The sequence below is a fragment of the Pleurodeles waltl genome, chromosome 3_1, assembly GCF_031143425.1.
Source record: "Pleurodeles waltl isolate 20211129_DDA chromosome 3_1, aPleWal1.hap1.20221129, whole genome shotgun sequence".
NCBI lineage: Eukaryota > Metazoa > Chordata > Amphibia > Caudata > Salamandridae > Pleurodeles > Pleurodeles waltl.
The window spans coordinates 33,446,098-33,460,595 of record NC_090440.1 but is presented as its reverse complement, the minus strand read 5'-3'; the positions used below and the strand labels follow the sequence as shown (position 1 = coordinate 33,460,595).

At 43.1% G+C, this 14,498-nt stretch overlaps 1 protein-coding gene across 1 annotated transcript in view; it reads left to right on the top strand.

Annotated features, from left to right (window-relative positions):
• Window positions 1–14,498, top strand: part of LOC138283729 (embryonic protein UVS.2-like) — a 47,339-nt gene that overhangs the window by 7,013 nt on the left and 25,828 nt on the right. The window contains exons 4-5 of the mRNA XM_069221774.1: window positions 1,480–1,620; window positions 1,718–1,835. Coding sequence (XP_069077875.1) covers window positions 1,480–1,620; window positions 1,718–1,835 — 259 coding nt within the window. The remainder of the gene's footprint in view (window positions 1–1,479; window positions 1,621–1,717; window positions 1,836–14,498) is intronic.

Below are 14,498 nucleotides of genomic sequence, written 5' to 3'. Positions count from 1 at the left end.
TAAAACTGGCCTACACCTAATTGGCAGATTTAATGTACTTGTACGTTCTTAAGGGCATATTAACAAGCGCCGTACATTGCCTGTGCACCAGTGGTGCATTGTGCATACCCACATATACAAGGCAAAGCAAAGCCACTTTGGGTGGCTTTTCATGGCCTTGTAGATATAGCGTAAGGCAACCTAGCACAAATCCCTGTGCTGCCTTACACTGCATCAGGGAGCCCTACCGTGGGCGTTGCGGTGGGTTTTGATGCATTCCCAGATTTGCAAGGATCTGTCATTTTCTGCGCTGCCCTGCGTGATGGGCTTGAAATATGCCCCTTAGTACTTGGTGCTACGTGTACCCAGGGCTGTAAATTAAATGCTGCTAGTGGGCAGCGGCCCTCCTTATGACAGCTGCTAAAGCAGCATTCTAAACATGTCTTAGGCCTGTCACTGGCACTTATAGTGTAGTTTGAAACTGGCATTTCAACCTGGTCTCAATACATAAGCAATGACTCATATTTAACAAATGTAGTACATCTGGTAACGGGTACCATCCATTTAAAAACATATAGTGGAGTGGCCTGTCACATTTCAACGTAAATGCATTCTGGGAAATAAACTCATCCCCAAACATGTTTGAAATTCATAGCATTGAAACATACAGATAGATATCATGCCATCACCGCATAACTCCTGTTACTAATCAAAGCATATGATTGGCTTGCATTGCTATATATTTTGAAGGAGTGCATGAATGCAATTTTATCGATGAAAATTAAAGTAACCTTTGTGCGCTGCAAACGGTATAAATTGAACCAGCTCATTGGTCTAACTCTAGTTTATTTAGTGAATATTCAAAGAATTCTTAATATTGGTTCATATTTGTATGTCACACAGAGAATGACGTACAATCCTAATTTAGATTTAAAGACTTAATACAAATATGTGCACGAAGAATCACACAGAATCTATGGTGGTGACAGGAGAAAAGGCTGCCTATGACAATATGTGTGATGTCACTGCTGGTGTTTGCTGAAAGAAGATATAAAGGGCTTAGAAGGCAGTTAGCCATCATAGTTGTTAATAGAATTTTTCTGTCTTAATATGCTCGATATTATTATATCAAGCCAGTAAATGCTTTTAGTAGTGTCATAAATAACTCCTGATATGACAAGGTGGCAACACTATAGAATGTAAAACACAGGAAACTATTCAGAGTAAACATTCACAGCTGCAGTCACTCCTCACTGTGCATGCCTGTGTGCTGAGGGCTTTCTTAGTCCCTGGGGTTGTTTGTTTTCTAAATTAGGTGCTTATGTCATAGTTTGATGTTGTACCTGAAATCTTCCTCCACCAAGAGTGAATCTTGCATTTTGTATTTTTTCTTCAAATTGTGCTTTTAGCCTAAAGTCAGCTTCCTTTTCCCCGTGTGCTCTTGTTCCTTCTTGTTTAATGACAGGCACTGACTGCTATCATTGTGTTTCACTGTTGTAGGCACTTCACAGCTGGTGCGTGAGGGGGACATTGCCATCCAACCAGGCCGCAGTGCCAGGGTGTGTCCAAACAACAGCTGCTTCTGGCCTAAATCCAGAGATGGGTCCGTCCCTGTGCCCTACACCCTCAGCCCCACTTACAGTGAGTTTTACACACAGGCTCACCTTCGTCTTTCATAGATACCTTTCCAGGTTACTTCCCCTATGTCACCGCCCCCCTTTCCTCTCTTGTCCCTTAGGTGCCGAAGATGTGGCCGCCATCAAAGGCGCAATGCGTGAGTTTGCCACACTGACCTGCATCCGCTTTGTGAACCGTGCGGCGGAACCAAATTACCTCCAGATCCTGCCTACGGATGGGTAAGAGCACAGGGCACCATAAGCACTGATCCTACATTCAGCATCACCAGATCCTTCACACACACTGATTACCTCCAGATACTGTCTGTGGATGGGTTAGTGCAGAGGGCACCCTAAGGACTGATCCTACATTCAGAATCACCAGATCCATCATACAGACTCATTACCTCCAGATCCTGTCTGTGGATTGGTAAGAGCACAGGCACCCTAAGGACTGACCCTACATTCAGCATCACACCAAATCCATCACATAGACTCATTACCTCAAGATCCTATCTGTGGATGGGTGAGTCCACAGGGCACTCTAAGGACTGATCCTACATTCAGCATCATGCCAGCTAGAGCTCCATCATATATACTCATAACCTCAAGATCCTGCCTGTGGATTGGTAAGACCAGAGGGCACCCTAAGGACTAATCCTACATTCAGCATCACACCACACCCATCACATAGACTCATTACCTCAAGATCCTGCCTGCGGATGGGTAAGAGCACAGGACACCCTATGGACTGGTCCTACATTCAGCATCACACCAAACAGGGCTCAATCACCTAGGCTCAGTATTAACAGCCATGTTCACTAATTGTAACAGGACAAGGAAAATGAACATGCATGATCTCCAGCTCACATAGGACCCAAGGTAGAACAATATATACCTACACAGCACAGTTAGGATGCTTACAATGGTAATACTTAAATTCACCACATAGTTTGGAAACATTGCAAAAATTCTCCCCTAGAGATGATGGTGGGTGATGTTCAACTTCTCACCCCCTGTTGTTTTTGCTAAAGCTAAACTTCCAGTGAGACAGCTAGAGTTAGGGAATCCCTTTATGGCGCGGTTCCTTAGGACTGCAGTTCCTGAATGAGGGATGCGACTAAGACTGAGATCTTCAGATCGGTGAACCAGACATATGGTCCTCTCTTTGGTGGCCTAGCTCCTTTGATGCCTCATCACATGCTGCACAATCAGCTTGCAATTCGGGAGTGGTTTTCAATTCAAATTTATATTGTTTTTTTCAAATTTCAAAACTCCTTTCCACTAGCTAATTTATGCTCAAAGTACTCAAGAAGGTTGCCCCCATTCTGACTTTAGACTCCTAGATCTTGGTCCAGTCACTGATATCACGTAGACTGAATTTTTGTAACACGGTCTCTATCGGTCTTCCTGCACTTCTGATCCACAAAGAGCAACTTGTATAACACACAGCAACACAATTGAATCACAATTCACTCAAATGGGACCATGGGCCTGATTTATACTTTTTTAGCGCTGCATTTGCGTAATTTTTTTAAGCAAAAGCAGTGCAACCTTACAAAATATAGTTGAATTTTGTAAGTTTGTGCCACTTTTGGGTCCAAAAATTATGCAAATGTGGCACTAAAAAAAGTAAAAATCAGGCCCTATGTGTTAATATGTATATCATCAAGTTATGTGGATGTTTAGTTGTTTAGAATACTAAGGGGCATATATGCAAGTCTGATGCGCCACCGGTGCTTCACTTTTTTTTACGCTATGACGGCGCAGAGCGCAGACCTCTGTCTATGAGGCCACGCACAGCCACTTTGCATGGCTTTTCATGGCCTCATAGATATAGAATAAGGCAAGGCAGTGCAAGTCGGTCTTTGCCTTTCTCTGCGTCTGGGGGTTGTTCCATGGGCGCTGCAGTGGGTTTTCATACGCAACACTCATCGGATTTGACGCATTACCAGATTTACATAGATGTGTAAACCTGGGAATGTGTCAAAACCTTATGCCTCCCCGGGGGAGGAGTAATAAGGACAAGTACTTTTATTTCTCCTCGTTTTTTCCTGTCTCCTTGTGTGCTGCATTCTGCAGCACACATAGAAAGAGGAAAACTGCTCCATGGATTGTTTGTGTGCAGAAAGATGCCCCTTTGTGCACAAAAACAATCCTGCCTGCATTGGCGTTAGGCAGTCAGTTGTGCACCAGTGTGGGGGAAGGGACAGAAATGCACTGTATTTCATAAATACAGTGAATTTTTGCCCTTTCCCTGTGGCGCAGGGCAGTGCAGCAAGATGACTTACTGCGCTGTCCTCCACCACTATTCTAATAGATTTACCCCTAAATTCATATAATTTTGGGTCCATATAAAAATAAACTTTATAACGAAGTTACAGCACTCTCAGTGAGAAATGACCTTATGTGGGCTCAAAACTCTCATTTAGTGTTCCTGCGTGGGCCGGTTACTACCACTTGGAGACCCTCAATGGTTTTTGGTCCCTCAGTCAATGACCATCCATGTTCTGTGAGCTCTCACTGAGGTACCCCCAAGGATTGTTTTCGGAACGTGAAAGACCCTCCATGGGTTCAGTACTGTCCATGATGCTCCGCTTTGGGTTATGGACTCTCAGTAAAAGATCCTACATGGGTTGTGGGTTTTAAAAGATAGACCGTCCATGGGCTGTGGGATCTCAGTGAGAGATGGCCCTCCAAGGGCTGTTCATGATCTATGGAATGTTAATGACTGATCCCCTACTGAGATATGACCCTCAATGACTGGTAAACTCTCAGTGGAAGATGGCCCTCCATGGGCAGTTGAATTTAAGAGAAATACTTTCTATGGGCAGTAGAATTGGCCGTGGACTCTCAGTGAAAGACTGTCAATGTGTTGTGGACTCAGTCATTGACCTTCCATGGGATTTCTCATCTCTGTGATAAATAATATAAAATGGCCTTTGACCTCTCAGTGAGAGTGTACCGTAAGGGTTTATGGACTCTGTGTGATAGATCATCAGTTCCATGCATTCCCACTTACCGTTTTAAGCTCTCAATGCTGGGACTCCACTGGGCTGGATCTTGTATGCTTTGTTCACTCTCTAGTGCTGTGATGTCTGGATCCTGTATACATTGTTCATTCCCTGGAAGTTCTGATTGCTAGATCCAGTATGCTTTCTTCATTCCTTAGTGTTGTGATGGCTGGATCCTGTATGTCTCGTTCATTCCTTAGTACCGTGATGGATGGATCCTGTACGCTTTGTTGATTCACTGGAGGTTCTGATGGCTGGATCCTGTACGCTTTGCTAATTCCCTAGTGTTCTATTGGCTAGAACCTGTATGCTTTGTTCATTCAATAGTGTTGTGATGGCTGGATCCTGTATGCTTTGTTCATTTCCTAGAGGTTTTGATGGCTTGATCCTGTATGATTTATTGATTCCCTAGAACTTCTGGCAGCTGGATTGTGTATGTTTTGTTCATTCCCAAGATGTTCTGATGGCTGAATCCTGTATGGTTTGTTCATTCCATAGTGATTCTGATGGAAGGATCCTGTATACTTTGTTCATTCCCTAAAGTTGGGATGGCTGGATCCTCTATGCTTTATTTATTCCCAGAGGTTCTGGTGGCAGAATTCTGCATGCTGTATTCATTTCCAAGTGTTCTGATGGCTGGATCCTGTATGCTTTGTTCACTCCCTAGAGGTTCTAATGACTGGATCCTGTATACTTTGTTCATTCACTAGTGTTTTGATGGCTGGGTCCTCTATGCTTTGTTCTTTCCCTTGTGGTGTGATGGCTGGATCCCGTATAATTGTTCACCCCAAGAGGCTCTAATGGTTGGATCCTGTATGCTTTGTTCATTCCCTTTTATTGTGATGGCTGGATCCTGCATGCTTTGTTCATCCCCCAGATGCTCTAATGGTGAAATCCTGTATGCATTAGTCATTCCCTAGAGGTTCTCATGGCCGGATTCTGTATGCTCTGTTTATTCCCTTGAGCTGTGATGGCTGGATCCTGAATGCTGTGTTAATTCCCTAGAGGTTCTGATAACTGGATATTGTATTCTTTGTTCATTCCCTAGTGATGTTATGGCTGGATCCTGTATGCTTTGTTCATTCCCTACATTGTTCTGATGGCTGGATCCTGTATGCTTTGTGCATTCCCCAGAGGCTCTAATGGCTGGATCCTGTATGCTTTCTTCATTCCCTAGAGGTTCTCATGGCTGGATTATGTATGCTCTGTCCTTTCCCTAGAAGTACTGATGGCTGGACCCTGTGTGCTTTGTTTGAACCTTGAGTTTCCATGGCTGGATACTGTCTGCTTTGTTCATTCCCTAGAGGTTCTGATGACTGCATCCTGTATGCTTTGTTCATTCCTTACTGTTGTGATAGCTGGATCCTGTATACTTTGCTCATTCCCTAGAGGATCTGATGGGTAGATCCTGTATGATTGTTCATTCCCTAGTGTTCTAGGGGTTGGATCCTGTATGCTCTGTTCATTTCCTAAAGGTTAGAATGGCTGGATCCTGAATGATTTGTGTATTCCCTAGGTAATCTGATGAATGGATCCTGTATGTTTTATTCATTCCCTAGATGTTCTGATGGCAGGAACCTGAATGCTTTGTTCATTCCCTAGTATTGTGATGGCTGGATCCTGTATGATTTGTTCATTCCCTAGTGTTCTGTTGGCTGGATCCTGTATTCTTTGTGCATTCTTAAGAGGTTCTGATGGCTGGATCTTATATGATTTGTTAATTCCCTAGACATTCTGATGGCTGGATCCTGGATACTTTGTTCATTCCTTATAGGTTCTGGTGGCTGGATCATGTATGCTTTGTGCGTTCTCTAGTGTTCTGATGGCTGAATTCTGTATGCTTTGTTCATTCCCTAAAGTTGTGATGGCTGGATCCTCTATGCTTTATTTATTCCCTAGAGGTTCTGATGGCAGAATTCTGCATGCTGTATTCATTCCCAAATGTTCTGATGGCTGGATCATGTATGCTATGTTCACTCCCTGGAGGTTCTAATGACAGGATCCCGTATGTTTTGTTCATTTGCTAGTGTTTTGATGGCTGGGTCATCTATACTTTGTTCATTCCCTTGTGGTGTGATGGCTGGATCCTGTATAATTGTTCACCCCATAGAGGCTCTAATGGTTGGATCCTGTATGCTTTGTTCATTCGATTGTATTGTGATGGCTGGATCCTGCATGCTTTGTTCATCCACCAGAGGCTCTAATGGTGAAATCCTGTATGCATTAGTCATTCCCTAGAGGTTCTCATGGCTTGATTCTGTATGCCCTGTTCATCCCCTAGAGGTATTGATGGCTTAATCCTGAATGATTTGTGCATTCCCTAGATATTCTGATGACTAGATCCTGTATGTTGTGTTCATTCCCTAGATGTTCTGATGGCAGAAACCTGAATGCTTTGTTCATTCCCTAGTGTTGTGATGGCTGGATCCTGTATGATTTGTTCATTCCCTAGTGTTCTGATGACTGGATCCTGAATGCTTTGTTCATTCTCTATTGTTGTGATGGCTGGGACCTGTAGCTTTGTTCGTTCCCTAATTTTGTAATGGCTGTTTCCTGAATCCCTTGTTCATTCCACAGATGCTCTAATGGCCGGATTCTCTATGCTTTGTTAATTCCCTACAGGATCTAACGGCTAGATCCCCTATGCTTTGTTTATTCCCTAGTGTTGTGATGGCTGTATCCTGTATGGCTTGTTCATTCCCTAGAGGTTCTGTTGGCTGGATCCTGTATGCTTTGTGCATTCCCAAGAAGTTCTGATGGCTGGATTGTATATGATTTGTTAATTCCCTAGAGACTCTGATGGCTGGATCCTGGATACTTTGTTCATTCCTTATAGGTTCTGGTGGCTGAATCCTGTATGTTTTGTGCATTCTCTAGTGTTCTGATGGCTGAATTCTGTATGCTTTGTTCATTCCCTAAAGTTGTGATGGCTGGATCCTCTATGCTTTATGTATTCCATAGAGGTTCTGATGGCAGAATTCTGCATGCTGTATTCATTCCCAAGTGTTCTGATGGCTGGATCCTGTATGCTTTGTTCACTCTCTAGAGGTTTTAATGACTGGATCCTGTATGCTTTGTTCATTCGCTAGTGTTTTGATGGCGGGGTCCTCTATACTTTGTTCATTCCATTTGTGGTGTGATGGCTGGATCCTTTTTAATTGTTTACCCCATAGAGGCTCTAATGGTTGGATCCTGTATGCGTTGTTCATTCCCTTGTATTGTAATGATTGGATCCTGCATGCTTTGTTCATCCCCCAGAAGCTCTAATGGTGAAATCCTGTATGCATTAGTCATTCCCTAGAGGTTCTCATTGCTGGATTCTGAATGCTCTGTTCGTCCCCTAGAGGTACTGAGGGCTGGACCATATATGCTTTGTTTATTCCCTTGAGCTGTGATGGCTGGATCCTGTATGCTGTGTTCATTCCCTAGATGTTCTGATACCTGGATATTGTATTCTTTGTTCATTCCCTAGTGATGTAATGCCTGGATCCTGCATGCTTTGTTCTTTCCCTAGATGCTCCGATGGCTGGATTCTTTATGCTTTGTGCATTTCCAAGAGGTTCAGATGGCTGTATCCAATATGATTTGTTCATTCCTTTGAGATGCTGATAGCTGGATCCAGTTTGGTTTGTTAATTTATAGGTTCTGATGACTGTATCTTGTATACTTTGTTCATTCTCTAGTGTTGTGATGGCTGGATCCTGTACGCTTTGATCGTTCCTAGAGGCTCTAATGGCTAGATCCTGTATGGTTTCTTCATTCCATAGAATTTCTCATGGCTGGATTCTGTATGCTCTGTTCTTTCCCTAGAGGTACTAATAGCTGGACCCTGTATACTTTGTTTAATCCCTTGAGTTGCGATGGCTGGATCCTGTATGCTTTGTTCATTTCCTAAAGGTTCGGATGGCTGGATCCTGAATAATTTGTGCATTCTCTAGATATTCTGATGGCTGGATCCTGTATGTTTTGTTGATTCCCTAGTTGTTCTGTTAGCAGGATCCTGAATGCTTTGTTCATTCCCTAGTGTTGTGATGGCTGGATCCTGTATGCTTTGTTCATTCCCTAGTGTTCTGATCGCTGCATCCTGTATGCTTTGCTCATTCCTTAGAAGTTCTGATGGCAGGATCCTGAATTCTTTGTCAACTCCTTAGAAGTTCTGACGGCAGGATCCTGAATGCTTTGTTGATTCCCTAGTGTTGTGATGGCTTGGTCCTGTATGCTTTGTTCATTCCCTAGTGTTCTGATGGCTGGGTCCTGTATGCTTTGTTCGTTCCCTGGAGGCTCTAATGACAGGATTCTATATGAATTATTAGTTCCCCAGAGGGACTAATGGCTGGATCATCTATGCTTTGTTCATTCCCCAGAAGGACTGATGGCTGGATCCTTTATGCTTTGTTTATTCCCTAGAGGTTCTGATGACTGGATCCTGAATGTCTTGTTTATTCGGCAGAGGGTCTGATGACTGGCTCCTGTATGCTTTGTTCATTCCCTAGTGATAGGATGGCTAAATCGTGTGTGCTTTGTTCATTCCCTAGTGTTGTGATGGCTGAATCCTGTATGATTTGTTAATTCCCTATGGAATATGATGGCTGGATCCTGCATGCTTTGTTCATTCCTTATAGGTTTTGATGGCTGGATACTGTATGCTTTGTTTGTTCTCTAGTGTTCTGATGGTTCTTTTGGATGGATGCTGTATGATTTGTTGATTCCTTAAAGTTGTGATGGCTGGATCCACTATGCTTTGTTCATTCTCAGAGGTTCTGATGGCTGAATCATGTATGCTGTGTTCATTCAATAGTGCTCTAATGGCTAGATCCTGTATGCTTTGTTCATTCCATAGTGTTGTGATGACCCTGTCCTGTATGGTTTGTTCATTCCCTTGTGATGTGATGGCTGGATGACATATGCTTTGTTCATCTCCTAGAGGCTGTAATGGCTGGATCCTGTATGCTTTGTTAATTCCCTAGATATTCTCAAGGCTGAATTCTGTAAGTTCTCTTCATTCCCTAGAGGTACTGATGGCTGGACCCTATATTTTTGGTTATTCCCTTGAGTTGTGATGGCTGGATCTTGTGTGCTTTTTTCATTCCCCAGTGTTGTGATTGCTCAATCCTGTATACATTGTTAATTTCCTAAAGGTTCAGATGGCTGGATTTTGTATGATTTGTTTATTCCCTAGATATTCTGATGGCTGGATTCTGTATTTTGTTTAACTCCCTAGAGGCTTTGATGGTTGGATCCTGCATGATTTGTTCATTCCCTAGTGTTGTGATGGCTGGATCCTGCACACTTTGTTCATTCCCTAGTATTCTGATGGCTGGGTCCTGTATGCATTGTTCACTCCCTAGTGTTCTGATGGCTGGATCCTGTATGTTTGTTCATTCCCTAGTGTAGTGATGGCTGGATCCTGTACGCTTTGTTCTTTCCCTAGAGGTTCTGATGGCTGAATCCTGTATGACTATGGTTCTTTTGGATGGATGCTGTATGATTTGTTGATTCCTTAAAGTTGTGATGGCCGGATCCTCTATGCTTTTTTCATTCCCAGAGGTTCTGATGGCTGAAACATGTATGCTGTGTTCATTCACTAGTGCTCTAATGGCTGGATCCTGTATGCTTTGTTCATTCCATAGTGTTGTGATGACCCTGTCCTGTATGGTTTGTTCATTCCCTTGTGATGTGATGGCTGGATGACGAATGCTTTGTTCATCTCCTAGAGGCTCTAATGGCTGTATCCTGTATGCTTTGTTCATTCATTAGATGTTCTCAAGGCTGAATTCTGTATGTTCCCTTCATTCCCTAGAGGTACTGATGGCTGGACCCTATATTCCTTGGTTATTCCCTTGAGTTGTGATGGCTGAATCTTGTATGCTTTGTTCATTCCCCAGTGTTGTGATGGGTCAATCCTGTATACATTGCTAATTTCCTAGAGGTTTTGATGGTTGGATCCTGCATGATTTGTTCATTCCCTAGTGTTGTGATGGCTGGATCCTGCACAATTTGTTCATTTCCTAGTGTTCTGATGGCTGGGTCCTGTATGCATTGTTCACTCCCTAGTGTTCTGATGGCTGGATCCTATATGTTTGTTCATTCCCTAGTGTTGTGATGGCTGGATCCTGTACGCTTTGTTCTTTCCCTAGAGGTTCTGATGGCTGAATCCTGTATGACTTGTTTATTCCCTACAGATTCTGATAACTGGATCTTGTATGCTTTGTTCAATCCCTAGAGATTCTGATGGTTGAATCCTGTATGCTGTGTTCATTCCCTAGTGTTCTGAGGGTTGGAGCCTGTTTTCTTATTCATTCCCTAGTGTTGTGATGGCTGGATCTCTTATGCTTTATAAATTCCCTAGAGATTCTAATGACTGGATCCTGTAGGATTTGTACATTCCCATGAGGCTCCATTGGCTGGATCCCCTATGCTTAGTTTATTCTCTAGAAGGTCTGATGGCTGGATCGTGTATGCTTTGTTCATTCCCTAGAGGACTTGATGAGTGGATCCTGTATGCTTTGTTCATTCCCTAGAGGTTCTAATGACTGGATCATGAATCGTTTGTCATTTGCTAGTGTTGTGATGGCTGGATCCTTTATGATTTGTTCATTCCCTAAAGTTGTGATGGCTGGATCTTCTATGCTTTGTTCACTCCCTAGAGGTTCTGATGGCTGAATCCTGTATGCGTTGTTCATTCATTAGTGTTCTGATGGCTGGATCCTGTATTCCTTGTTCACTCATGGCTGGGTCCTGTATGCTTTATTCATTACCTATTGTTGTGATGGCTGGGTCCTGTATGCTTTGTTTATTTTCTTGTGTTGTGATGGTTGGTCCTGTATGGTTTGTTCATCTCCTAGAGGCTCTAATGGCTGGATACTGTAAACTTTGTTCATTACCTAGAGGTTCTCATGGCTGCATTCTGAATGCTCCATTCATTCTCTAGTGTTGTGATGGCTGGATCCTGTATACATTGTTCATTCCCTAGAGGTTCTCATGGCTGGATCCTGTTTGCTTTGTTCATTTCCTAGTGTTTTCATGGCGGGATCCTGTGCACCTTGTTAATTCTCTAGTTTCTGATGGCTGGGTCCTGTTTGCTTTGTTCATTCCCTTGTATCCTGATGACTGGATCCTGTATGCTTTGTTCATTCTCTAGTGTTGTGATGGCTGGTGTTCTTTCCCTAGAGGTTCTGATGGCTATGTCCTGTATGATTTGTTCTTTCTCTAGAGGTTCTGATGGCTGGCTCCTATATGCTTTGTTCATTTCATAGAGGCTGAGATGACTGGATCCTGAATGCTTTGTTCATTCGCTAGAGGGTCTGATAACTGGATCCTGTATGCTTTGTTCATTCCCTAGTGGTAGGATGGCTGAATCATGTGTGCTTTGTTCATTCCCTAGTGTTGTGATGGCTAAATCCTGTATGATTTGTTAATTCCCTTTAGAATATGATGTCTGGATCCTGTATGCTTTGATCATTCCTTAAGAGTTTTGATGACTGGATCCTGTATGCTTTCTTCATTCCCTAGAGGTTCTCAAGGCTGAATTATGTATGCTCCCTCACTCCTAGAGGTACTGATGGCTGGACCCCGTATGCCTTGTTTATTCTATTGAGTTGTGATGGCTGGATCATGTATGCTTTGTTCATTCCCTAGAGGTTCTGATGACTGGATCTTGTATACTTTGTTCATTCCTCAGTGTTGTGATGGCTCAATCCTGTATACATTGTTAATTTCCTAGAGGTTTGGATGACTGGATTCTGTATGATTTGTTTATTCCCTAGATATTCTGATGGCTGGATTCTGCATGTTTTTGAACTCTCTAGAGGTTCTGATGGCTGGATCCTGTGTGATCTGTTCATTCACTAGAGATCGTGAAGTCTGGATCCTGTATGCCTCATTCATTCCCTAGTGTTCTGATGGCTGGATCCTGTATGCCTTCTTCATTCCTAGAGGTTCTGATGGCTGGATCCGGTATGCTTTGTTCATTCCCTAGTGTTGTGATGGCTGGATCCTGCACACTTTGCTCATTCCCTAGTGTTGTGATGGCCGGGTCCGGTATGCATTGCTCACTCCCTAGTGTTCTGATGGCTGGGTCCTATATGTTTGTTCATTCGCTAGTGTTGTGATGGCTGGTGCCTGTACGCTTATTTCTTTCCCTAGAGGTTCTGATGGCTGAACCCTGTATGACTTGATTATTCCCTACAGATTCTGATGACTGGATCTTGTATGCTTTGTTTAATCCCTAGAGATTCTGATGGTTGAATCCTGTATGCTGTGTTCATTCCCTAGTGTTCTGAGGGTTGGAGCCTGTATTATTTTCATTCCCTAGTGTTATGATGGCTGGATCTTGTATGCTTTGTTAATTCCCTAGAGCTTCTAATGACTGGATCCTGTATGATTTGTTCATTCTCTATTGGCTGGATCCCCTATGCTTTGTTTATTCCCTAGAAGGTCTGATGGCTGGATCCTGTATGCTTTTTTCATTCCCTAGAGGTTTTGATGACTGGATCCTGTATGCTTTGTTCATTCCCTAGAGGTTCCAATGACTGGATCCTGAATCCTTTGTTCCTTCCCTAGTGTTGTGCTGGCTGGTGTTCTTTCCCGAGAGGTTCTGATGGCTACGTCCTGTATGATTTGTTCTTTCTCTAGAGTTTCTGATGACTGGATCCTGTATGCTATGTTATATCCCTAGAGGTTCTGATGGATGATCTCTATTGGCTGGATCCCCTATGCTTTGTTTAGTCCCTAGAAGGTCTGATGGCTGGATCCTGTATGCTTTTTTCATTCCCTAGAGGTTTTGATGACTGGATCCTGTATGCTTTGTTCATTCCCTAGAGGTTCCAATGACTGGATCCTGAATCCTTTGTTCCTTCCCTAGTGTTGTGCTGGCTGGTGTTCTTTCCCGAGAGGTTCTGATGGCTACGTCCTGTATGATTTGTTCTTTCTCTAGAGTTTCTGATGACTGGATCCTGTATGCTATGTTATATCCCTAGAGGTTCTGATGGCTGGCTCCTATATGCTTTGTTTGTTTCTTAGAGGTTCTAATGCCTGGATCCTGAATACTTTGTTCATTTGCTAGTGTTGTGATGGCTGGATCTTGTATGTTTTGTTCATTCCCTAAAGGTTCTGATGGCTGGATCCTCTTTTGCTTTGTGCATTCCCAAGAAGTTCTGATGATTGGATCCTGTATGCTTTGTACATTCCCTTGTATTGTGATGGCTGAATCCTGTATGATTTGATCATTCCCTACAGTTGTGATGGCTGGATCTTCTATGCTTTGTTCACTCCCTAGAGGTTCTGATGGCTGAATCCTGTATGCGTTGTTCATTCATTAGTGTTCTGATGGCTGGATCCTGTATTCTTTGTTCATTCATGGCTGGGTCCTGTATGCTTTATTCATTACCTATTGTTGTGATGGCTGGGTCCTGTATGCTTTGTTTATTTTCTTGTGTTGTGATGGTTGGTCCTGTATGGTTTGTTCATCTCCTAGAGGCTCTAATGGCTGGATACTGTAAACTTTGTTCATTACCTAGAGGTTCTCATGGCTGCATTCTGAATGCTCCATTCATTCCCTAGTGTTGTGATGGCTGGATCCTGTATACATTGTTCATTCCCTAGAGGTTCTCATGGCTGGATCCTGTTTGCTTTGTTCATTTCCTAGTGTTTTCATGGCGGGATCCTGTGTACCTTGTTAATTCTCTAGTTTCTGATGGCTGGGTCCTGTTTGCTTTGTTCATTCCCTTGTATCCTGATGACTGGATCCTGTATGCTTTGTTCATTCTCTAGTGTTGTGATGGCTGGTGTTCTTTCCCTAGAGGTTCTGATGGCTATGTCCTGTATGATTTGTTCTTTCTCTAGAGGTTCTGATGGCTGGCTCCTATATGCTTTGTTCATTTCATAGAGG